The 26,428-nt window shown below is 45.0% G+C and overlaps 1 protein-coding gene across 1 annotated transcript in view; it reads right to left on the bottom strand.

The window, feature by feature from the left end:
- Positions 1-25,254, bottom strand: part of ARFGEF3 (ARFGEF family member 3) — a 165,358-nt gene extending 140,104 nt beyond the window's left edge. Inside the window, exons 1-2 of the mRNA XM_040627843.1 lie at positions 25,131-25,254; positions 17,275-17,326 (exon numbers count right to left, since the gene is read on the bottom strand). Of these exons, the coding sequence (XP_040483777.1) occupies positions 17,275-17,326; positions 25,131-25,215 (137 nt within the window). The 5' untranslated portion in view covers positions 25,216-25,254. The remainder of the gene's footprint in view (positions 1-17,274; positions 17,327-25,130) is intronic.
- Between the last annotated feature and the right edge of the window lie 1,174 nt (positions 25,255-26,428).

Genomic DNA, 26,428 nt, shown 5'->3' with positions numbered 1-26,428 from the left:
CATGCTGACCAGGCTCGAAATGACCAAGAACCCTGATGCTGAAAGACAGGGTCAAATCACCCTTGGAAAGACGGTCATACTCCGGTTCACAGGCACTTACCCATTGCTACTCTTCAAAGCCCCACTAGCTGGCTGTCCATTCTCCCTGGGAACTTTGAGGGACCCAATATCTCTATGCTGGCTGGGCTCCATCCAGCTGTCCCTGAGAAGCCAAAGCCATCCATGCTGGAGAGCTGGGGTAGCTGGGCCTGCTCAACAGAAAGCCCAGGGTGTCTGGGCAGGAAGCCCACCTGCTCTGGATTAAGTATAAAGCTATCAGGGAAGATCACAGGGTTCGGGATGGCAATGGAGTCTCTTAAAAGAACGCTGGCCCAACTTGGAAACCTGTGATTTCGTTTTGGCCAACAAACGTCAGGGATAATCCTGAACATATTACTTCGGTCTCTCTGGTGTGCAATTTCTGTTCACAAGACAAGTGCAGCAGCTTTCTAGACTCCTTTGAAAGGATGGGAAGGATAAACTGAGTAGGTTATGAAAGAGCTTTGAAAGCAAACATTTTATAGGAAATAGGAGGCAAGCACAGTGAGAAGACCAGCAGCATCTAAGGAACCAGCTCCATGTCGCTGTTCATCTCAGCCGTCTTATCCGCCAGACGGGGCAGCTCTATCACCTTTTCAGTCTCTTAGCCTCTGCTTCCTCGAGATGTGTGGCTTGCAGTGTTAGCAGCCTTCTTCTTAGCAACTTGATTCCAACTTTGCTTTTGGCTGACAGCATGGTCAGCCTCAAGTGCTAAATCAAGACTGGTCTAAGTTGTTCCCGACCCTCCTGTTTCCTACTTTTTCTGTCTCCCTTGTGGCTCTTGAAGTACTTCAGCTTTCCTGATGAAAAGTGCAAAAGCGGTTTAGTTGGCACTGCCTTTCTGCTTTCCGTCTTGGATGGGGGCGTGCTGACTACAGCGGCAAGAGCCATTTTGTGGCACAAAAAGCCAAATATAATGGAAGGTCAGCAGTATCCTAGACATACCAGACTGCCTATCACAGGAGGAAAATAAGCCCCATCTTGTTTAAACCATAGTTAGGCTTTCCGTTACTTACAGCTGAATGTATTCGTGATTTACATACTAGTAAAGCCAAGGTTTTTTTTTAAGATTTTATTTATTTGGGAGACAGAGACATAGAGAGAGGCGGGGAGAGGGAAAAGCAGGCTCCCCGCAGAGCAGGGAGCCCGGTGCAGGGCTCAATCCCAGGACACGGGGATCACAACCAGACTGGAAGGCAGACCACCCAGGCAACCCCTGAAGCCCCATCTCCAGGCCCCCAGACCTTGTAAATGCCACCGATGTCAACGCCCTCACTACTGCACCAGAGTTACCAAATACTTAACTTAGAATTTCCTTACCCTTGTCCTGCAGAAGAAATTAAAAGGTCAGCAAAATGGTCAAACGCAGCCAGACAGCAGGAAAGGGACTCCACCTAGAGAGCTTCCAGGCTGCCGCATTCGCCTGGGCTCCCTTCCCCTGGGCCCCTGGGGGTCACGTGGATCCCTTTAAAGTGGGTCTATCAGGGAGAACACTTGTAGCTGCGAGGGACAGGAAATCAGCTCCCTGAGTGCCTTAAACAAGAAGGCAGATTGGCCCCAGTTTTAGGTGATTCAGTGCTCTGACGACACAGCCAAGAACCCAGGTTCTTTCCATCTTTCGGGTGATCCACGCTTTAAGTGTCAGCTTTACCCATCCCCCCACACACCCCAACACCCCCCCATCCCCCTCTACCCTCCACCGGTTCCCCTCACATCTGCAAAGCAAGCTGTGGCCATTGGCAGCATCATTTGAAGATGATAAGTTTCAGGGAGGAAAGAACATCACCTTTGTGAGTCGGAGACAGCGTCCCTCTCACATTCCACCCCAACACACCCAACACAGGGCACGCCCATGGCCAGACGGCAAAGTTGCACGTGCAATGGGGCAGCCTCCCCTGAAGCACAGGGCTGACAATCAAAGCAGATCCTCACCCCCCAGTCAGGTCTTGGTGGGGGCAGGGGGATGACTGGATGTTGGGTAAGCCACCAGAGGTCTCTGTTCTGGGGGAAAATGATGGAAGTCACAGAGAATTTACAAACGCTGACAATTACCTCCTAAACTAGGAAAACTCCTGCATGTCTTCTGGTTAAAAACCAAACCGAACCATTGCCTTTAGGTAGGTATGGGGTGCCGTACTCCTGGAAATTTGGGTCCTCCCCCTGCCCCCATAATTCCATCAACACCAGCCTCATCGTGGACTGCCACAAAGGAGGCCAGCTCAGGGACATTTCTTGAGTCTGTAAGCAAAAATGGAAGAGTAAGACAGAGTGGCATTAGATTTCTGTTTCCTTATTTCGGACGCTAGAATTGATGAAACAACACGTGATAACTGCCACGGTGAAGGGTTCGCTGATCGTGCCTGCTCGGGCTCATTTGTTTCTAGTTCCCAAGGACCAGTTAGGCCTCTCTGGATGCTGAGGAATCAGAAATAACACTACTTCAATTCAGATTCTCATCTGCTTCTTTGTACCTGAAATCTGTTCTAAAATCACACTTTGGGACTCAGCACTGAAGGGGGGCAGGGAACAAACCAAGAAACTTGAATCCTGTCGCAAACTGCCAAAACACCACGAGCCTGTTTGATCAGGTGGTGTTTCATTTATGATTTCATGTACTTTCTGCAAAGTACCATCTTATTTAAAATCTTAAGTAATCTTCCTAAGACCCCGGTGAGGAGTATTATTAGCAGTGCTATTCCAGGGCAATTTCCATAGCTCCAGGGGATAACACAAGCTAACAATGTGACCCAGGTGATGGTTCCACAGGCTGGGGGAGGCACAACACAGGCCCGCCTGCCTACAAATCATTGTAACATGATTGCTGTGCAGGCCGCAGGCTTGGAGCCCAAGGACAGGCCTAGAAAAGGCAGGGTTGGGAGAAGCTCCTATTCCCAGGTAAGAGGAAGCGTTGGTGGCTTTTTTTTTTTTATTAATTAATTTGAGAGAGAGAGAGCGAGCATGCAAGCCGGAGGAGGGGCAAAAGGAAAGGCAGAGAATCTCAAACAAACTCCCCACCCAGCATAGAGCCTGATGCTGGGCTTGACCCCACGACACCAAGATCATGACCTGAGCCGAAACCAAGAGTCGGACGCTCAACCGACTGAGCCACCCATGTGCCCCAGGTTGGTGAATCTTAAGAATGAAGGATTCAAGATTCTGACATCTAAAATGGGGAAGAGGGGCACCTGGGTGGCTCAGTCAGTTGAGCATCTGACTCTTGGTTTTGGCTCAGGTCATGATCTCAGGGTCCTGAGATCAAGCCTGGTGTCAGGCTCTGTGCTCAGCAGGGAGTCCACCTGAAGATTCTCTCTCCCTCTGCCCCTCCCCCTGCACCTGCATACATACTCTCTCTCCCTCTTTCTTGCTCTCTCAAATAAATAAATAAATCTTTAAAAAATATAAATAGGGGTGCCTGGGTGGCTCAGTCGTTAAGTGTCTGCCTTCGGCTCAGGTCATGATCCCAGGGTCCTGGGATCGAGGCCCGCATCAGGCTCCCTGCTCAGCGGGGAGCCTGCTTCTTCCTCTCCCACTCCCCCTGCTTGTGTTCCCTCTCCCGCTGGCTGTCTTTCTGTCAAATAAATAAATAAAAATCTTAAAAAAAATAAAAATAAATAAAATAAAGTAATATATATATATATATATATATAAAATGGGGAAGAAATGGTTCTCAAAGGGTAACCTAGACGTCCCAGACCCTTTCAGAGGGTCCATGAGCTCAAAAGTATTTTCATTCTCAATCTCTCAGGAATATATGATGGACCCTATCAAAAAAGAATATCCACCATTATCTGAAAAGGCGATTAAGATTCCTTTCCCATTTTAAACTGCTTATCTGTAGGAGGCAGGATTTTCTTTATCTCCTTCAACCACGGCAACATATTGAACAGACTGAACGCAGAAGCAGAGCTGAGATTCCAGCTGTTTTCCTTCTACTACGCCACATATTAAAGATTGGCAAAAAAAAATGTAAAATTCTTCTCGCTAAATTGTCTTAAAGTAGTTACTTTTCATTAAAAAAAGTCTTTCAAATTAACATGTAATAGGTTTCTTACTTTTAATGAATTAATAAATACTTTTTAACTTTCTTTTTTAACTTCTAATGTGGTAAATATTGACAGATACAATCTGATATTTTTCCCAAAAAGCCCTTTGGGGGTTCCTCAGTAACTTGTAAAAGTGTAAAGGGTTTTAAGACCAAAAGTTTGAGAACTGCTACGTTCATGAGACAGATAAATGGATGGGAAATTGTGGTACACGCCCACATGGTGGGTATTACTCAGCCATGAAAAAGGAAATCCTGCCATTGACAGCAACGTGGATGAGTCCTGAGAACATCACACTAAGTGAAGTCAATCAGAGAAAGACCAACACTGCACGATCTTACGTAAAAGTTCTCACCACACACGCACACAAATTGGTAGCTATGTGAGGGGATGGATATTAAGCACCCTTATGTGCTGATCACATTACAGTGTAAACATATAGCCAGTGATCATGTTGTATACCTTAAACTTACACAATGTTATGTCGATTATACCTCAATAAAGCTGGAAACAATATATGCCTGTAACATGGAGGGACCTGAGACAAGCCCTGTGGGCTAGAAGCTGCTTTCCTGCTCAAATGCTGAGAAGAGAGAAGAAAGGAGGAGGTAAACCGGTGGCTCTTTGCCTGGACCGGAGGCGGCATGCAAGAATGCTGAGTCCTTTTTCGGGGAGATTGAGTCTGTCTCTGGTCTGCAACAGGGTCTCTCTAGACCTGTTTTGCTCTGCATCTATGGGTTGGTCAATGATCACAGGAGGGGAACAGAGGCACCAGACCACCTTTCAGTATCTTCAGTTATAGACGCTTACGGGCAAAATGACCAGCTCAGGGTCCCAATGGCCACACATGGAAGAGCCAGGACTTGGACCCAAAACTTACTGTGTTACCATTCCCTGTTTCCTTTCCCCTCAGGTGGTGTGCTCTTGGAGGCCAGATGGTCTGTGTTTTATTCCCAGCACACAATGTGGCTCGTTTGGCTGACTCCAAGCCCAGGATGCCTGTCCCCACCTGCCACTGCCTCTCCCACTACAGCCCAGACCCCCTCACACTGTCTTCCTTCTACTGATCACAGCCCCGGATAGATACCTCCAGTAGAGACGCTGGCATTCAAGACGGACCTGCAAGGCATCACCACAAGCAAATATTTATGAAGGCGTCCACTGTCCTGGGTGCACACACCTTATACTAGCAATCAATTTCTTTCTTTTTTTCTTTTTAAAGATTTTATTTATTTGACAGAGAGAGAGAGACAGCGAGAGAGGGAACACAAGCAAGGGGAGTGGGAGAGGGAGAAGCAGGTTTCCTGCCAAGCAGGGAGCCCAATGCGGGGCTCGATCCCAGGACCCTGGGATCATGATCTAAGCCAAAAGAAGATGCTTAACGACTGAGCCATCCAGGCACACCAACAATCACTTTCTTTCTTAATCAAATATCCTCTTGACTTTAAAATTACAGCTCTATTTATACCATGTCTGAGACACATGAGTGCTTTCCTCCCCGCTTTCAGCAAATGTCTTGTTACAGGCCCTGTCTTCCACATCTAGCTTTATTTCAGTATAGGAGTTAAAATCCCAGAGGGTAAATATGGCCACCCTCCCCAGGTGGCCTCTAGGTTCAGCCCCTCCCTGCCAACCACAGCTGGACACAGTCTCCTGGCTGCTTCTCTACCAACAGACTCAGAAATAAACATACAAAACCCCTTTTGTCTTTGAGAGATTTTTCTCCCAGCTGGTAAATACAGAAAAACCAAATGAGGCTTACAAAATAAAGCAAGCAATGGGGAAGTTACAGTTTCAGAGAGAAAAAAAAATCTTTAAAATACAACCGTTCTCTCTGGACCTCATTAAATTAAAGATTAGCCCAGGTCTGCTCCCACTCAGAATGGGATCTATACTGGATGCGTTTCTTTTTTTTTGTTTTGTTTTTTTGTTTTTTGTTTAAAGATTTTAAGTATTTATTTGACAGAGAGAGAGACAGCCAGCGAGAGAGGGAACACAGCAGGGGGAGTGGGAGAGGAAGAAGCAGGCTCCCGGCTGAGGAGCCCGATGTGGGGCTCGATCCCAGAATGCCAGGATCACACCCTGAGCCGAAGGCAGATGCCTAATGACTGAGCCACCCAGGAGCCCCTGGATGCGTTTCTTTGGTTTAGGCCTAAGCCAGTAAAAATCAGGCCTAGGCTAAACCTCCTCGCAGAAATTCTGCAGGCTCGCTCATCGTAACGGTCCCTAAAAAGACCACCTTAGCTGCTGCTTCACCTCTTCTCACTCAAGTGAGCAGAAGCTCAGAGAGTTAGCATTAGTTAATTCCATAATTACTCAGGCCTCCCCAGTGGATACTCAGCATCAATTCCAGACCGGAATCTTTTATCTTAAGGTCTCCTTCTGCCTTACAAAGAGGAAAAGCCACTTGAGGTCATTTCCTGGCAAAGTTCTGTATACACACTCATCTCAACAGCTCTAATAATTCATGGCTCTTCCCTCAGCCTGAATATATGACACCCCCTCTTTTAAAGGCTCTGGCTCCTTGGAAATTGCATTTAAAGTTGTTTCAGTCCCAGGTGATCATAACCTACTCCTACGTTCGTAAATTGCTCTCATGAATGAGCAGTGGCTAAATACAGATTTCCCAAGAGCTCCTTTCAACGCTGGTGCTTCATCAAATAATCTGCTGCATGAAATTTAGTATTCTATATCTCAGCTTTTCACAGAAGTTACAAAGAAGAAATAATAGACCTCTGTGATAAATCAGTACTGGTGGGGGAATACCCCATAGTGAGTTAAGACAGTAAAGTCTGGAGGCCAGCGGTCCTGACCCTACCCCAGGCCTGCTTGAGGAGTGTGGTTGGCTACATGGTTTCTCCAAAAAAAAAAAAAAAAAAAAAGAATCAGAAGGCTACTAAGCATGCTAGGAGGCATCATATTACCAGAGTACTGGACTATAGGGTGGGTAAAGGAGATCTGTGTCAAATTTACTGAACTTCACTTGAAAAAGATACACCGGGGTATAATTGCATAATTACGTAATCATACTGATTTATAAACAGTTCAACTACACATAAATATGCAGTAAAATGAAAACAGAAAAAAATATAAAATACTTAATAAATGAAGATGAAACTAAATGGGATTTTAGTCTTTGTACCCTGCCTTCCCCCGTAGAAAAAGAGTCCTACAGGGTGAACAAGAGAGATACAAACAACTCACTGAGCCATTTACATCATGTAATCAATAAGCTCCAGTCCCTACCCATCTCTTGGAATCCACTGTTATAACCCATCAATAGAAACAATTTCTCAAGAGGCATATTTGAAATAAAGTAGGAAATTTGGACCTCAATTGCCTGTAAGGCACAGTTTAATTATAGAAACCAAACACAGAATAAAAAGCCTACCTTCGTTCCATTCAAAAGGAATAAAGAGGCTTAAGAAAGAAAATTCATGATTGAATTGCTATATTTTTTTCAAAATGGAGTTTAATGTTTCCTTCCAACACTTCCCTTTAGAACCAAGGGCTATAAAATAAAGACATCAACCACTTGTCGTAAAGGAATGATGAGTGGCCATGCCTAGTCTTGAACATTAATGTCTTGCTCACATCCCAAAATATCAATCAAGCCCAATATGCCCCACATCCTAGTTTGGGTGGGTTATGCACTTCTTTAATTGATCATTTCAAAGTGCTTTTAGGTCAGGGGCTATTAACAAGGAGAAGCTTTATAATTGAGAGCTAATTGTAGGTCTTCCTTATGAAAGGGAAGAGAGCAAGAAAACCGTTAGGACTGGCCTCCAGGCTGGCAGATAACACAGAGAAGAAGCTGTTTGTAAGTTAGGAAATAGTACAGTATTGTTACTTATGCTATGTCACAAGGTGACAGGAACACCCTTTGTCTTCCTTAGCAGCAGGAAAAGGAAAAAGAGAAATTAGATCTTTGGGGCACCTTGATTTTGAACATGGATTTCAGCTTTCCCACTGCTAAAGGCTTCTCCACGTGCCATGTTCTTTTTGCCAATGGGTTTTTGTGGCCAACACGGAAATGTCATTCTGCTCACCTGTTTAGGGCAAGCCTGATCTCAGGAAGATGGAACATCAGGTCAAGTTCAGGGCAAGTCCTTGTTCACTTAAATGGTCCCTCTCTACCCCCAGGAAGGTTGACAGAGTCTCCCTCCTTCCTTTCATAACTCGCTGAGATGAAGAATTCTCTATAATTGAAAATGAGCCAGGCTTAGATTAGTCAAAGGGTCTTAGACGTCTTATGATGATGATGATTATCTTCCTATTGCAGAACCAGCAAAAGATCGGAGGAGCCAAAACTGACTTACAGTTGTCTGCCTCTGCAAAGGGAGGTCAGCTGTACTAGGGAAGAAAGACAGAAACCAGAAAGAGAGAAGACCTCAAGATGAGCTTAAATCCATAAGAAGCACAGATGTTTGCAATTCACCTGGAATAACATGGAAGTCTCGTTAGAAGCACCTGTCTGGCACTTATCCTAATAGCCTCCATTCAGGTAGCACAGCTGAAGACAGGACCTGGGAATTCTACACCAGCATCCTTTGCTTCTTCCTCTTGACCACAGGAGCTAGCAAGGGGAGCCCAACGCTTCTCCATGATACAAGAAAGGCAGAAACAACAACGCTGAGATTGAAACTGTCTGCCAAAACCCACTACACAGGTATTTGCTGTTCTCAGCCATTTGAAATCACAGTCTTTCCCAGTTGATGTGAATATGTTTATTTCAATTAAAAAATAAACAAAACTTTTGCACATCCTTTAGAAGTGGCTCCAGGGTTCAAAACCTAGAACCGAAACACTAAAATAGAGAAAAGCAGCAGAAAAGCCATTAAAATAAAACCATACAAAGAGTAGGAAGTGACTATGGATGGTTCTCTCGAAGCATAAATGCTGATGAATGTGCTCCCATCCTGCATGAAAGGTCAGTAGGTCCCCCAATCAAGAGAGGGACGAACAGGCTAGCATCTGAGCTGGAAAAAGTATGTGGACCAGGCAGGCAAAGTGAAGCAGAAGCCGGGGGACAGGTGTGGTGTGGGGGACACAGACAAGGACAAATGGGAGGAAATGCTGTTAGTCTTTCTGGGAACAACAACTGGCAGGAGAAAAGCAATTAGGCTGAGGCTGGCTCTGAACAATCACAGAGAAGGTAAGCGAAAGACTGCTGGGCCGTGGCTGGAGTCACATCTGCGACTGTTCCCAAAGGCCCACTGGGAAATTCCAACAAGAGGTTCATTGCCAATGGCTGCCTTTGAACAAGACAGCTCAAGGATTCCCTTGACATTTTTATCTCACCTACACCACTCCTGTTGTAAATAACCTGGGCTAAGAGTAGGGGCAAATCCTGCATTGGAGCAGGATGGGGGTGAAGGTTCCTTAGTTCTTTAGAACAGAAATACTCCAAGTGGAATTCATGTTGGGAATGTGGCAGGGGAGGCAGCCTGCCTCTTCCAGGTGGGCCAGTGAGAGCTGGAACCCTTGCATAGTCAATGTCCTTTGGCACAGAACATTAATCAGGGTTCCAATAACTACCACCAGCTCCTAACCCCTGATCTAATACACATTAGGCTAGTTAGCGCTTTGGTTGAGGAGAGAGTGAGGAATGTAAGACTATACTGGGTGAGGTCAATGGATTGGGCATTGGGCTTCTGGTCCTACTCTTTGGGACCTCCCCTCTCAGTCAATGAGATGTGAAGAGTCCTACTGCCAAAGCTGAGATTCCATTCTGGCATGAATTCTTCCAAATACTATGTTTTCTAAGAATCTAGGAGATGAGGCACAGGTTCCTTGGGATATACAGTGCAGTCTGGAAAAGCAGTTTCATCCTGCAAGCATTTACAGAGGACCAAAGTAGGGGATGAAAAGATGAATAATTTGGGCACCTGGGTGGCTCAGTTGGTTAAGTGTCTGCCTTTGGCTCAGGCCACGATCCCAGGGTTCTGGGATCGAGTCCCAGGTCGGGCTCCCTATTCAGCGGGGAGTCTGCTTCTCCCTCTACCCTTCCCTCCTGCTTGTGAGCGCTCTCTCTCACTCTCTCTCTCAAATAAATAAAATCTTTAAAAAGATGAATAATTTATAATATATGAACTCCTGGAGGATAGGGTCTCAGAATAGAACCCCTAGACAGCTGCCAGCCTGCCAGCTCCATGAGAGATTTGCGCAGAGTAGAGTGAGGGCACAGAGGAGAGAAGAATCTCTTCGAGCAACACAGCTCAGCCTTCAAGGGTAAGTAGCATGATGAAGTGGGAAAGGCTGCATGTGTATGAGACACCCAGTGGACAATCCTGATGAAAAGAGCAGCTCAGAAAATACCCCCCTCCTGTTTTAATGCCCCATTTAAGGGAGTTTGCGATTGGTAACCAAACACCACAGACCTGCCGTTTGGGTCTAAGCTTTGGCATGAGGAAGGGAAAGGATTTGTAACAGCATGCTTTATTTCAACTCATGAGATGGGCCCAGGAGGGAGGAGGAACGGTGGCTGGGAAATGTCTTCAGTGAAACACTAGTACACGTGGGACAGGGTACCCTGGAAGTGGGGGTCTTACTAATCCCAGCCTTCATCGTGGGAAAGAGCTTGTTTCCCTAATTGTGCATGCCACTAAGGTTCTGCTCAAAGTAGGACAGAAACCAAGGTCCTTAGTAAAAAAAATAGTCTGTGTTATCTGGAGGGGGCAGAATAAAGCTTGACTTGAACATGGATGACCCCAGCAGCCATAAGAATTTTCTGGGAGTTCAGGGAGTGCAGGGCTCGAACTCCAGTGAGATGACTGAGGCACTGGCCTTGGGCACAAAATTTTAGGGAGCATTAAAAAACTCAATCAGCAAGATAAATAATATTTTAATGCCACACTTTTTTTCTTTTTTGAATTCCAGTATAATTAACAGGGTTATACTAGTTTCAAGTGTACAATGCAGTGATTCAACAATTCTATACATTACTCAGTGCCCATCATGGTACATGTGCTCTTAATCCCCTTCACCTGTTTCACCCATCCCCCACCCACCTCCTCTCTGGTAACCACCAGTTTGTTCTCTGTAGTTAAGAGTCAGATTTTTGTTTGTCTCTTTTCTTTTTGTTCATTAATTCGTTTCTTAAATTCCACATGAGCGAAATTATATGGTATTTGTCTTTCTCCGAATTGTTTTGCTTAGCATTATACCCTCTAGATCCATCCACGTTGTTGCAAATGGCAAGATTTCATTCTTTTTTATGACTGAGCAATATTTCGTTGTATATGTATATATCACATCTTTATCCATTCATCTATCAATGGACACTTGGGCTGCTTCCATAATTTGACTATCATAAATAATGCTGCAATAAACATAGGGGTACACAGATCTTTGTGAATTAGTGTTTACATTCTTTTTGGGTAAATACCCAGGAGTGGAATTACTGGATCATATGGTAATTCTACTTAATTTTTTGAGGAGCCTCCATACTAGTTTCCACAGTGGCTGCCCCAGTTTGCATTCTTGCCAATAGTGCACGAGGGTTCCTTCTTCTCCACATCCTCACCAACACTTGTCTCTCATGCTTTTTATTTTAGCCATTCTGAAGGGTGTGAGGTGTTTTAATGCCACATTTTAAAAACTCAAAATGAATGCCAAAATTCCATGATGAACGAAATACCAAACCTTAAAAAAAAGACAGGATCTGACCTGTACTTGCATGACTCCACCTCACTCACCCCACCTGGGCCCAGTCGAAGAGGAGTGAACCTCTTGGAAATCTGACAGGGAAGACAGGGTAGTATGTCAGAGAGCCAGGCAGCTCAACTATGACAGCAAACTGGTAGTGGCCTATGGTCTCTGGGCCTTGGCATGGGGTGAAAAGCATCCTTCTTACAGATTTATGTAGAGCTGTGTGAGGATATCCAGATCCGCCGCCACCAGAATATGGAGTTTCAAATCCACTGGAGCAGACAGCCAGCAAACCATTCTGGCCCAGATGCCAGCAAAGACTGACCATACCCAACCAAGACTCAGAAGCAGAAGAATACTGCAAAACTCCATTAGGGAAGAACATTTTTGGGGCATCTGCCAGCAGGTTAAGAATGATCTGGAAGAGGCAGTGACTGCATACAACAAGGGTACTGAAAGGTCCACAAAAGAGCCCTTTTCTTTTTCACAGTTAGGGTTGGATATAATATAAACCCTTCAACATTTCTGAGACAAAGATGATCAGACAGAACCAGGTATAATCATAACCAAGCCATCACAAGGACAGTGGGGCATGGAGGGGGACAGCCGATGAAGCAACTTGCAAGAAGCTAAACATTCCAGAAGTTGTGGTTAAGTCCAGGTGGGCTTAAGCCGGGTGCTTCCTGCCAAGCAAGGCTGGTGACGGCTTCACAAAATATAGACATCAGCCCTCGATATTCATTACAAAAGCCACCAGCGCAGCCCTGAAGATTCCAGAAATGACCAGGTTGTTTTGGTTCTATCATTTGATTCCCAAACCACAGGGGAAAAGCAGGGAGGTAGAGCGGGTGAGAGGATAAAGTAGAAAAATGTCCAAGAACAGAAAACATTTCATGTTATTAACTACTAATACATCTTGACCAGTAGCTTCCCGGTCTTGTTTATCACTCGGTTGAAAAACCAGTGGCTGACAACAAATGAAGTCAACGACTATTCGCGCTCACTTGACTTGGTCAGAGATAGTTCAGCAAGTCTGTCACAGTTAGGGGGCACCTCAGTTGCCTTCTGCTTGTAATACAAGGAGGACATGGAAATAGTAGCCCCAATCAAAGGAAGAGCCTGAGAAGTTGATGACCTCCTTCTTGAGTCTAGGGACACTGCGACGGCCCACTCAGTCACAGGTTTTGAACCCTGTGAAGACATGGAAGTCCTGAAGTTTAAGAAGAAGGAAAAGAGAAGCAAAGGCAATGAGGGGACAGGCTCTTCACGGAGGAGGGTAAGGACTCTCAGACTCCCTGCCAAGCTCAAAAGCAAGACTTAGGGCAAGAAGGTAGAATGATTTTCACATAACTATCTACTAACAAATTCAGAAATATTCCACAGGACAGGATCGCTGGCCCTTCCTCCGTGGCTGACACGGACCCGCACTGGCACTGCATGAATCCCTATCCCTGTTGCTACAGCGGCCCACTTACCAACCGTGGAGTGGGCGTTTGCTCACTGAAAGCCTGGGCTGGAACGGGCAATGCCTCCGACCATCCTTCTCGCCACTGAAAATGTTTTCTCATGGGGTTCTCCCCTGCAGTGCCCTACACATGACTGAGTCCAGTCACTAGAGTGATGAAAATCATTCATGCGACATCGGGACTACTTTAGTTCATACAAGACATCCGAGGAGCAATCAATGGTAAGAGAAAAACAGAAGGTAATGCAACCCCAGGTCTCTCAAGGTTTCCATTTTCTTCTGATCTGAGCTATCATTACTAATGGACACAACTGAGCACAGCAGTATGAGTAATTATTTATCAGAACGTTAATATATTGAATATAAAAAGCACATCAGTCAGGGGCAAAAGAAAAATGAAGAAAAACAGCACAGCAAAAGTATTTGAGATTTGAATTATTCCCTATTGCCCTTTCCAAAACCACAAAATATCTGTAAATAATCACTTGAAGTGATTATCAGAAATGGGAACTGAATCTGAACACAAAATCAGGAGAACGCAAGACATAGTTAATGAATCTGGTTTCTTTCTCATGTACTACATAGAAGTGTAATTGAAGAAAAATAATTACAATATAATTGAACAAATAATTAACATATCCAAATTCTTTCTTGGGTACAAATATTTACAGTGACTAGATTTTTTTTTTTTTTTTTGAGCAGGTACTCAAACAATTGAAAGATGCCCTGGTGAACACAATGACTGGACAGAGTTAAGTACTCTCTGGGTTTCAAAGTGCCTGGCAGCGAATCAAAGGATTAAAGGGAGACTGACTTGACAACAAAGAGAGAAAAGCCCATTACAGCATAACTCATTATATCACTTCTCTTACGATAAAGGGAAATAGTAAATCAGACAAATATTGATTCAAGAGCTCTTTTTGGTTCTAATGACGGCTTATTCTTCTAACCTAAAAGAAGCTTTAAAAGCCTCCCAACTCTTGTGAATCATGGTCAAATCGCAACCTCCTTATATGTGTAAAATTCTACAATACATTTACGGTGGCTACCACACAACACTGTTTTCCAGCTATGTATGTCTTTATTCTCCTCCCTCTGAATAGAAAACCTTTGAGAGCAATGCTCACATCTGTTTTGTGTCATTCCTAGGGTTTAGTTCTCTGCACAAAGATGTTCGATAGACCTCCCTGCATACCGAGAACACAATACATATACACAAAATGACCTCACCAGCTTTCTCATTAGGATCAGCCCTCCAAATTATCCGCTAACAGAGGTGAAGATATGAAAAGACACTGATATATATATTCATCCACAGCTCCTGATCCAGCATCCTCCCCACCGATTTGTGACTCCCCCCCTTCTATGAGTTGTACAAGACGGCAAGCTGGCTCTGGGTAAATCTTGCGGTCGGGGCTGGAAGGCAAGCTAAATGGCATGTCTCAGTGGGGGCCGACCATGTGTAGGTCCCCTTAACAACTGCATTTTCTCTAACTCATCTGTCGGCCCCCTCAACACACACAGAGTTGGAAAATGCCAGTTGCGTTTTGAGGAACGTTCTTAACTAGCAGGCCCGGAGGCAACGCCGCTATCACTGCCACCTTCTCACCCCTAACACCACAGGCAGAACTTTCCTCACAGACCCAGAAGCACAGGAAGCCCAGCCATCTGGTTCAACAACCCTCTGGATTAGGAACTAGGCACTGTTACCAAACTTTCGTTGCTCAAACAGCCACGAAGAGAAAGTTAAAAGTTCTGTTTTTCATTGGACATTTACATTTCTGCATCATAATTTCAATTAATGGAAAAGGTTACGATCCTGGCATATTGGAAGTATTACAATTTTTAATTAAAACATATCAGTTATTTTAATGTATCTAATGAAATCTAAAGACCACACCAATTTGAAAACCTCCTTCATCCAACAAAAAAGTTTCTGAGCAAACTCTTCTCTAACAGTAAAAAAAATGCTACATTTTTCTCTCTTCTCCTTGAACTTCTATTTCCATTCTACTTCCCCAACTTAATTTTCTCTCAATATAATATGTTTTAACTCTTGAGAGGCTTTTATTAATCTCCCTACTATATTTCTGTATAACAAAGTGTGTATAAAGTGATTTTTTGAAGATTACCTCTGGCCGTAAGATTTAAAGCTGTTCAATTTTCTTCTGATTTGAGATGTGATTGCTAATGGGCCCAACTGATCCTAACAGCATTAATGAATATTTATAAGAATGTTAATGTAGTAAACATGGAAAGTATAATTTTACTTTATCTTTTTTTATTTTCTTTTTTCTGTTTCTTTAAAATCATTTCTAAAGAAACAGATAAGCCATGTTTATTTTTCTCCTAAATTACTTCACATACCTATGGATGAAGTATTCCTTATCGCTATAATAAGGTGGGAATTTAACATCATTTCCATACCTTTTCACTTTCATAGATGTAAGCAGTAAAACTCCTATTTACATAAACAAGAGAATGAAGGAGACTTATCACCAAAACACCTTTTTGTCTATTATCTTATCATTAGATTAAGTCCTCCTTCAGTTTTTTTGAAAGCCAAGAAACAGAAACTAACTTACAGAAAGATGTGTGGTCTGGTCATTATATCCATCCTTTTTACCAACCCAAACACTAGTATTTTCATAGTACTTTGTTGGTGGGATGAGACTTTTGCGCCCCAGGACAACACACCACAGTAAGATTCAGAATGGGATGGGTAAGAGTGGTGCTTTCCTTGGTCAAGGAGAAGACGGACTATAATAGGTAAGACAGAAAAGGAGATGTAGCAGAATCGGTTTTCAGAAAGAATACCTGTAGACGATGGGGCCCAGGAAATCATCTCCCTTAAACCAACTATGCCTTCATATGTCTTGGAGAGTCTTCAAGTTCTCCTGTGTGCATGGATACCCCAGCTGGACACCCCCTTACACCCGGGCAAGGGTGTTATTGCCAGGCATTCTGTCCATCTAGCTTTATACACATAAAAGTACATTCGGTTTGATTAATACATGAATTTCCTTTCACCATATCAGCTTGCAGCAGATACTATAGGAGAAACAATAAATTTTTGAAAAACACAGGATCATAATTCTTGTTCATTCTACTTGTAGAGACAGAAAACACCTAGTAAATCATAATGTCCTGACAGTATAGAACTTTACTCAACAGAAGAGTGTAAGTTCAATATTTTTAATAATGTCAAAAAAATCTGCAAATCAGCCAAATGTTTAATAATAAGAAAATTGCTAAATAAACATTACAGCAGCCGTAAAATGGAAGAATATACAATATTTTAATTTGAAGAATATATATTGACATTAGAAAATGTTCTTCATATGATGTGGCCTGAAAAAATAAGCAGGAAACAAACATAAATGAAATTCATATTAATTTCTAAATATATGTATATGTAGGAAAAAGTCTGTTAAGAAAATCTGCTAAATGGTTTTCAGTGGTTATCCTTAGGTGGTGTAATTATGGGCAACTTTCTTATTTGTTCTTTCCAAATGTCCCACACAGGGCATTTCTCTCATGATAAAGAGGGATGGGGAATGGTGAGGAAGGTGGGGAAACAGGCTCGCCATATCAGGCTGTTGTATGTGGCTATAGAGTTTGTGGGAGATGGTGTCCAGCCAAGGGACCAGTGGGAGTTTAAATCTACTCCACCAGGGCGTAGGATGGCTTCTGCCCAGTGGGAGCGCCATTTCCTAGTCTGCAGTGGAAGATCCTGTCCACTGTCTACATTCTCTCTTAGGTTTTGGTCATTTCTCTCCTTGTCCAATTTTATACTTTCACCTCATTCCTCAGCTGCTCTCTTTGGATTACTAACTTCACTCACTCCACAGATGCCTAGAAATCACTGCAGTCAGGTTCCCATCACGCTAACCTCATGAACTATCCCAGTTCATGGATTTAAAAGAGCGTTCGGTCAGCAAGTAAAATGCTACAGGCCAATGAGGTTATCTGGGCCTTCAGGAAAGTACAGTGGGTGATTTTTACTTCCACTACATTTTACAACTCCAGTCTCCTTACCTCAGCAAGTGTGGAGGGATCTTGACAATGGTATCCACACCACCCAGGGTTTCTGCAGAAGGAAAATTACAAAGTTAAAAATAAATACGTATAGACTGAGAATCTGTAGATAAATTTCCGTCAGTTTTTTTTTCTCCCCTAGAAATTCCTATAATTATAAATCAGTTCTCAATTATCTGCATGCGAGTCACTCATACTTAAAAATCCTCCCTTGATAGCTCAAAAGACTTCCTTGGAGGAGTTACAAATTAGGATACATTTCCCTACAGAAACACAGAATGTATAGCTAAATTTTTAACCTGAACCAAAATGCCAATTTAATCTAGCTACAACCAGCTAAAATGCGATAGTCTTGCAATAAAAATAGACAAAGGACAAGGGAAACAAAAGCAAAAATAAACTCTTGGGACTACATCAAACTAAACGGCTTTTGCAGAGCAAAGGAAACAATCAACAAAAACAAAAGGCAACATACTGGCTGGGACAAAATATTTGCAAATCATATATCTAATAAGGGGTTAATATCTAAAATATATGAAGAACTTATACAACTCAACACCAAAAGAAGAAAAAAAAAAACCTACCCCAAATAATCCAATTAAAAAATGGGCAGAGGACCTGAATAGGCATTTTTCCAGAGAAGACATACAGATGGCCAACAGACACATGAAAAGATGCTCGACATCACTCATCATCAGGCAAACGCAAATCAAAACCACTATGAGATATTACCTGACACCTGTCAGAATAGCTAAAATCAAAAAGATAAGAAATAAGTGTTGGCAAGGATATGAGAAAAGAGAACCCTCATGCACTATTGGTGGAAATGTAAATTGGTATAGCCACTGCGGAAAACAGTATGGGGGTTCCTCAAAAAATTAAAAATAGAACTACTATACCATCCAAAATTCCACTACTGCTGAGTATATTTACCTGAAGGAAGAAAAAGAAAAAACCAGTAATTCAAAAGACATATGCACCCCTATGTTTATTGCAGCATTATTTACCATAGCCATGATAGGAAAGCAACCTAAGCATCCCTTAATAAGTGAATGGATAAAGAAGATGGGGTATAATATATATATAATGGAATATTACCCAGCCATAAGAAAAATAATGAAATCCCATCATTTGTGAGAGGGTAGGTGGACCTCGAGTGTATTATACTCAGTGAAATAAGTCAGGTAGAGAAAGACAAATACCATATGATTTCACTTATATGTGGGATCTCAAAACCAAAACAAACAGAAAAACAAAAACCAAAAATAGACTCATGAATATGTACAGAGAACAAACTGATGATTACCAGAGGGAGGGCTGTGGGGGATGGGTTAAATAGGCAAAGGGGATTAAGAGGTACAAACATCCAGTTACAAAATAAATTAGTCACAGGGATGAAAAGAACAGCATAGGGAATACCATCAATAATATTTTAACAACTTTGCTTGGTGACAGAGGGTAACTATACTAATCGTGAGCATTTTGTAATGTATATAATGGTCAAAACACTAAGTTTTACACCTGAAATTAATATAGTATTGTATGTCAACTAAACTTCAATTAAAAATAATAATAAATATAGAAAGGAAAGCTATTTCCTTGAAAATACTGTTTCAATACTCCTAAATAATGATTCATACTGGCAAGAGACTTGATGTTCACAAAGCACTTTATACAATATCTCATTATGCTCACACACATTTATGACATGGCAGATTAAACTTTTTTTTTTAATCGTCCTACAGTTAGGGATACTGAAAGGAGGCTCACCCTTAAATCTCATTAACCCAACCTGGATGTTTGATACTTTACCATTGTTGTGGATTATTCACACACTACTGTTACCTCCAGTTGTAGAGATAATGAAACACTATTTTCCCCCTCCCCCTGCAAAAGCTGTTCTATTTCAATAAGCGTTAACAATTCTGCACCCAATTCCAACATGTGTGGCTGGGGGAGGCTTCCCCACATGACCAAGCAATTCTCTGACACCAGCTGGCTGTCCTACCATTTAATTCGATTCTGACACCATCTACTAGGAGATAGCATCAGATCCCACAGGTTAAGGGCTCAATCCTACAGGACTGCACCCCCTCTTCAGACCCCAATCCCAAATTCAGGTTGTCACACAGGCTTCTGACTGACCAGCCATAGGTTGAAGGTTCTAATGACTGCCTGCTTGGGTTCAGTTAATTTGCTAGAACAGCTCACAGAACTCAGAGAAACATTTTGCTTACTACATTCCTGGTTTATTATAAAAGGACAAAACTCAGGAAGTGCCAGATGGAAGAGGTGCAAGTGCCAAGAGATGGGGAAAAGGCGAGGAGCATCCATGTCTCTGAGGGCACCATTCTCCCCAGGTTTCCGTGGGTTTACCAACCCAGAAGCTCTCCGAACACTGTCCTTTCGGGGTTTTTATGGAGGCTTCCTTACATAGGAATGATTGATTAAATCATCAGCCTTTGGAGACTGAACTCAATCTGCAGCCCCTCTTCCTTTCCTGGAGGTCTGGGGTGGGATTGAAAATTCCATCTCCCTAAACACAGGGTTGGTCCTCTTAGCAGTGCCAGATCCTTAGGTTGGTTCATTAACATGACAGAAACACTTCATGGTCCTCTTCACCTAGGAAATTCAAGGATTTGGGGGGTTCTGTGCCAGAAACAAGGACAAAGACCAAATATATATTTCTTATTAGAAATCCCAATATCACAAGTTCTGATTCGTTCCCAGTTTTTCAGCTCAAACCATACTGACTCCTTTCTTCATTGCTTAGAGTACACAAGCCCTGTCAATGTGAACCATTTTCATTGGAGAAGGAGAAATATTTCTCCCTGTCTGCTAAAAGATCAGAAGGAAAAATGGACACCAAGTGTGTCCCTGAGACTCAAGAGTAAGAACAATCCAAAACATGATGGTAGGATCTGGGCATGTTGTGGCCAATGGGGCAAGCAGTGGGTGTAAGCAAGACAATCTGCAAAACAGAAAGATGAGACCAGGAGGGTCAGTGATGCTGTGGCCCACAAGGCCAAGGGAGGAAGCGGAAGAACTGAGGTCAGTCGTTAAGATGAGACAGGATAACCCTAAAGTAAAGCCCTGAGAGGCCGGTGCAGGGATCATATGAAAGGCCCCCCGAGTCAGCGTGGCCTAGCAGTTAGCAGGGCAGGGGCCCGTGCCCAGGACAACGAACTGCTGCTCTCCAAGGGCAGGTGCTGACACTACACAGCCAAATCACTGCAGTTTTCCTCATCAGACAGAGGGGTTTATATTCAATGCAGGATGTTCAATAGCGCCCAACCCTAAAATGCTAACCAAGAACCATAAGAAAAAAAGACCAAGGAAAATCGCAGAGCAGCCATATTGGGCCTGTCCTGTTCAAGCAGAGACGCTGAGAGGGTGTCTGCCCCCGGGTCTGCATGGCGGAGCCCAGATGCAGACTGGTGAGGTAAATGGGGGCAGCACATCCTGGGGAACTGAACTGAAGCAGTGGGGATGGATGTGGCCGACTCCGGGAGGGCTGGCAGGAAGAGAAGGGCGCTCAGGGCTGACTCTTGAGAAACTCCAACATTTCTGCGAGGGGAGAAGTGCTGGAGCTGCAAAGGAGCCAGAGCGGCTTCGGAGGCACGATAAAAATGGGCAAGGCGGGGTCCTGGAGGCCAGGGGAGGACGGGCTGGGGCTGCCCCACGTGGCTGAGAATGCCCTGCTGGATGTAGGCCTGTGTACCTCCGTCTTCTCTCCAAGTTGGTGGCCTGACAGAGGAGGGAGGTTGATGGCGGTGAGGGGAAGGCTGAGTGGAAAGTGAGGCTATAGCCGCAAGCACTACAGACTTTTTGAGAATTCTAGCTGTAAACACAACAGAAACTGGCTGGAAGGAAAACCAGGTGGAAAGGTAGAGGGAGGGAGGGTGGGGGATACACTATTCTTCCCCTACCTGGCGTTTCAGCCTCTAGTTGTCTTTCTCCTCTCCTCCATTTTTTTACACAAGTCCCCTGATATATGGAAAACACCACAAGTTTCTAAAATGAAGACACGGTCGCTTGCTGTTCTAACGTGCTGAATTTCTATGTCATCCAGCCAAAGAGCTCATGTGCCTCCCAGATCATCAGTTCTTGAAGGAAAATGCTATTGTCTCCACTCTCCACGAGCTGACCCCTTCCCTTATTCTTTCTATCCCGTCGTCAGACCATTTCCTCACTGACAAGAAAAATATCTAACAGCCTAGATTGCTCAAAATGGGAGGAAGATACATGTATATTCCTTGTCAGTTATTATGCAGCCATTAAGAAAACCGATTTTCAGAGAACTATCGATGACAACGTAGAAGAAGATGCTAGGCTAAAAAAAAAACAAAACAAAACAAACGAGAGTCCGCCATAGATAGTATAACCCTCCGCGGAAGGGAGATCCTCCCAAATGCGATTAGTGTTCTTTCTGGGCATTGAGATTACAGGTGATGTTAGTTTTTTTCCTACACTGTCCAAATATTTTTCAATATTCTAAAATGAGCATATATAACTTCTATAAACAGAAAAAAAGATGATTATCACTTAAAATCCAAACAAGTCATTAATGGGCTGATCTGTTTATAAACATCCGCTTCTCTTATTGTAGGTGCAGAAGCCACAAAGAAACATAAGGGATAGTCCCTACGTTCAAGAAACACATGTCTACACTGTCGACATTTGTTGTTTTGGCTGACCAGCCTTCGGAAACAGAATCCTAAATCTGTTTTGAGGAAACTATCCCTTTCTGAGTTAGGGATTTCAGTAAGTCTTCTAGCCTAGATCTAAACCAGTTAGCCCATTCTACTCCTTAGCTAGAGGACTGGTTCGGGTATACACATGATCCATCAGGACCAAGAAAGAACAAGGGAAACCAAGGACTGGGCAGGAGTGACTAGAAGAGCTCCACTCTCTTGAGATGATTTGATGATTGGCCAAGTGGGAGATGACCCCTTTCTCCTGTGATGGGCCGACATATGGCAATGACCCCCCATCTCCTATGGTGGTTTCAGGGGGAGATGACTCCTCTCTCCTGCGATGGGCTAAATGTCATGGTAACCCCTCTCCCATATGATGGTCCAAGTGGGAGAGAACCCCTTGCTGTTCAGATGGACTAAGTGTGGAAATGACTCTTTCCTCTCATGATGGTTTTAGTGAGAGATGATCCCTCTCCCCTCAGATGGTCTAAGTGCTCTGATGCTTCGTTCCCATGAGACGGCCTAAATGTGATGATTCACAAGCCTGAAGCTGTGGAGACTCATGCAGAGCATGTTAATCTCCCCAAAAAGAGCAGAGCCAGGTCCTTGAATAGCGCATAATTCTGGAGCCGAACTCAACCCATGGCTAGCCTTACAGGGGGTATTTAGTGAGTAGAGTGAATAAATTCTGTTTTGCTGAAGTCAGCTTGAATTAGGGTTTTGCTGTTGTTGTTGTTGTTGTTTGGGGGCGGGAGGATTTCGTCTCCTGAATACAATATTTCTCAATTATCCTGCCCCTAGAAGAACAGCCCAGGCCAAATAATCCAAAGCATCTGGGGCTCTAAGACAGTCATGAGGGCAGGGCTCTGCACCCAGAGGAGGAATGGATTTGCCTGAAGAACTCAGGGCACGCTTCCTACGTAAGGTGGGTCTTGGGGTCTGGCAAGGGAATTCCCAGAATGAGTAACGACAGAGCAGGGTGCAGGGCACGTTGTGTTCACGAACAGCTGCAGCTTACTGTAGTTCACGGAACCCTTGGGGGTTGGGGAGCAATAAGAAACAAGGGCTGGGGTTAGATTCTGAAGAGTGTTCTAAGGAATTTACACTTTAGGAAGAAATTATGGGGTGGGGGGGAAGTGCTTTATAATAAAAAAGAAATTGATGGAATGGTGGAAAATGGACTGGAGTGGAAAAGAGAGCAGGAAACCATATAGCCTTTGTTCATGCTGCCCTCTCCCTCCACATGCCCTCCTAACACAGTCCTTATAGGGAGGAAGCATTGTCCTCATCCTTACAGCCCACGCTCAGTACAGGGGAGGCCTTCACAAATGTTTGCTAAATAAATAAGTGAAGAGAAGAAGGAACCCACAGCTTACCCATTCTTCAAGGCAAATCTACTTTAAAAGTCCCACCAGCTCACACCAATTTCCTCCCCACCCCACCCATGACCCCATACTCTGCGCCATCTTCTTTGATCTGTTTTCCTGATTTACTCATTCCAACCTGCACAATGAATGTCAGGCACTGTTACTTAACTATTTCATGCACTTTGTCTCTGCTTGGTAACTACAGAAGAATAGTCACTGGGAAAGGAATCGCAGGCAGGTTAGGTCCGACTCCAGGCCGGGCTCAGATACCCGCCTCACCTCTGGGCTTCCCAGGTAGCTTCAAGGATCTAAACTCAGCAACACTGCGGTTTAACTTAACAAGATGTTGAGTATCAAAATTTAAACATTAAAAATACTCCATTTCTCTTCTCCCTGTTATCTCAATCTCCTTAACTTAGCAAAATAATAATGAACACAGGAATGGCATGTTTAAAGCGCAGCCAGGCCCCGCTTTATTATGTTACTCAGCCATCTGTGACCCTTCATTAGAGGCAATTGGGAATCTAACTCGGAATCGCTCTGTTGAATGACAGTGGCAATGCAAAAACAGTACTGTGGCTTTAAGAGCCTAGCTGCTCATTTATATCTGGTCCCAATTCCTGTTAACAGTAAACAATGGTCAAGTTCTGCCTACAAGATAAACTTCCTTGATATATGCAGATGTCAAAGAAAAATGATGTTGCAAGGATTGTCTGTACACATACACCCTATATATGTGAATTCTGGTCTTCTAAATATTAACAGTCACCTAAAACAACACCAGATTCTACATTTAGTGGAAAACCTGCTAATGGCCCTTATCCCTTTTCAGGTTGTACCACAGCGGTGTCATAACAAGCACTGATTGCTTTCTGATTAGGAGAGAGACTCAATTTTATTGTGTAATTGAATGGCAACTGAGGAATTGCATGCAGGCTTGGGCCAGGCCAGGGGCCCCCCAAGGCTGCCTTGGTTTCTCCTCGGCCTTTCCTTGTTTCTATCACCATCATCCGAAGTATGTTCCTGACCCGTCTGCATTCCCATCCAGACAATTCTGATTGCCCAAATTCGTACTGAATTAGAATGAATGTCTTTCAGTCTTGTTTGAGGTGGAGTTCTGCAAACCTGAGTCTGACAGGAAATACAAATGTGCTACCTGGAACTTATTTCAATACTTGCACAGCTCACAAATTTAAAATCCCACCTGTCTGAAGGGCACACCACAGCAGAATTGCAGAGGTAACGCGATCCCACTCGTATGTAATGTTTCATGTACAATAAGCATGAAAGCTAATACTTAACAAGCTGGCCTCTATCTGGAAAATCAAATTAAAGAAGCCATTCCTTCCTGGTCACATTCGCCAGTGTTTCCAGATCGGGGTTGATGGTTCGACTTCCCTTTTTCCCACCCGCGCTTGGAATCAGGCCCCTGGATTCGCACCGGCTGGTGGTCTGGTCTAACTCGGAGATGGGTGACCATCGTCCACCTTGCTGGGAATCTGGAAAAGGGGGCCTCCTGGCGGGGAGGACGGCGGTTCCCCGTTAAGGTTTGGGAGAAGACTGAGACCAGAGAGGAGGAGGATGGATGTTAACGCCCGAACCAAAATTGTCATATCCCACATCAATTCACTGAGGCAACTCTCTCAATCGAGCGAAATGCATCCATAACAGCAGCTCAGCGGAAGCCCCCACGCATCACGGCCCCAGCCCGCGCGGCTCCCCCGCGGCCGCGAGCAGGGGCGCGGGAGCCCGACCGGCCGCCAGGTGCCTGGCGCCCCGCGCCCGCGCTTACCCAGGGCCCAGGTGCAGCTCTCCTTGATGGCTTTGTACTTGCTCCCGGACGCTTCCTTCTGCAGCTTCCTCAGGATCTCTTCCATCTTGACCTTCGCAGGGGCTCGGACACCGACAGCGAGAGGAGCGCGCGCGAGGCCCGGCCGGGGACGCAGCCGCCGCCGCCGCCGCCACTGTCTGGCCCGGGGCGCCTAGGCTGCCGCTGCGCTCGCCCCCCTCCGGCCCGGCGCGGCGGCTGATGAATCACGCCCGCTCCATCCCGCGGGCCACGTCAGCCCCGCCGCCCCGCCCCGTCCGCCGCCCCGCCCGCCAGGGTCAGGTGCGCTCGGCGCGCGGCGGCGGGCTGGCGCTGGGAGGCCTGAGGCCGCGGCCCCGACCCGCCGCCGAGGCAGGCCCCGGAGCCCGGAGCCTTCGCGGGACGGTGGAAGCGGATGTCCGGAGCTGGCTCGCGGGCCGGGCGTTGGCCGGGAGCGGCCAGAGAGAGCGTCTGGTCGGCGGCGGGCAGCCGGCAGGGAGGGGCCTAGCCGCTGTCCTCCCCCCAACCCCATCACCGACCGCGACTCCCCTGCGCGGTTCGGGGCGGGGTGCGGGCGGCCCCGCCGCGTTCGCGAATCCCCCGGCGCGGTGCGGCGGCGCGCCCGAGCATCCCGTTGTCCGGGGCTCACTGTTCAGTGAACAGCCCTTCTGCGCCACTCTCGGTGACGGGCTCGGGCGCTACCTGTGAATAGACTGACTCTGCCCCACCGTGTACCAGCACGATCTCGTGGAGGGGCGGGGGTGAGAGTTAATAGCGCCATTATACACACGAGGAAACCAGGCCCGGAGGGGCTAAGTTACTTCCCACACCTCCCAGAGTTAGCCTCAAAACACATTCCTGAATCCAACCCTTTTTTCCTTCCTCTTTTGCACTAAATTGTTATCTTCTGGGGGGGGGGGAATGGGGGGGGCACAGGGGTCCACGCAGATGTCTAACTTTGGTGGGGGTGGGAGAGAGTGGGCAGGAAGAGCTTCCCCAATGAAGAACCCTGGCTGAACTTGGGAAACCGACTGTGGGTGGCCGGATGCGGGAGGAAGGCAGCATTAGCCAGGGCCTCAGGTCCTGAGAGCGTGCGCTGTGCTTCTCAAACTTAACGTCCTTCTCTGATGGAGGCCACGGGATGGTTGTTGCAGGAAAGCGGGAGAGGAAAGCAGGAATCTCATTTGGCATCTCATTGTTTCCCTGTTGTGAAAACCGTGACTAGGATCTAAGAAGGGATTTTAAGAATATTCGTTTTTCTTTAGAAATGTCACTGTAGTGGT

The sequence above is a fragment of the Ursus maritimus genome, unplaced genomic scaffold (assembly GCF_017311325.1).
Source record: "Ursus maritimus isolate PB19 unplaced genomic scaffold, ASM1731132v1 scaffold_13, whole genome shotgun sequence".
NCBI classification, from domain to species: domain Eukaryota; kingdom Metazoa; phylum Chordata; class Mammalia; order Carnivora; family Ursidae; genus Ursus; species Ursus maritimus.
The sequence above is the reverse complement of the archived record's forward strand: the minus strand, read 5'-3'. Positions and strand labels throughout refer to the sequence as shown.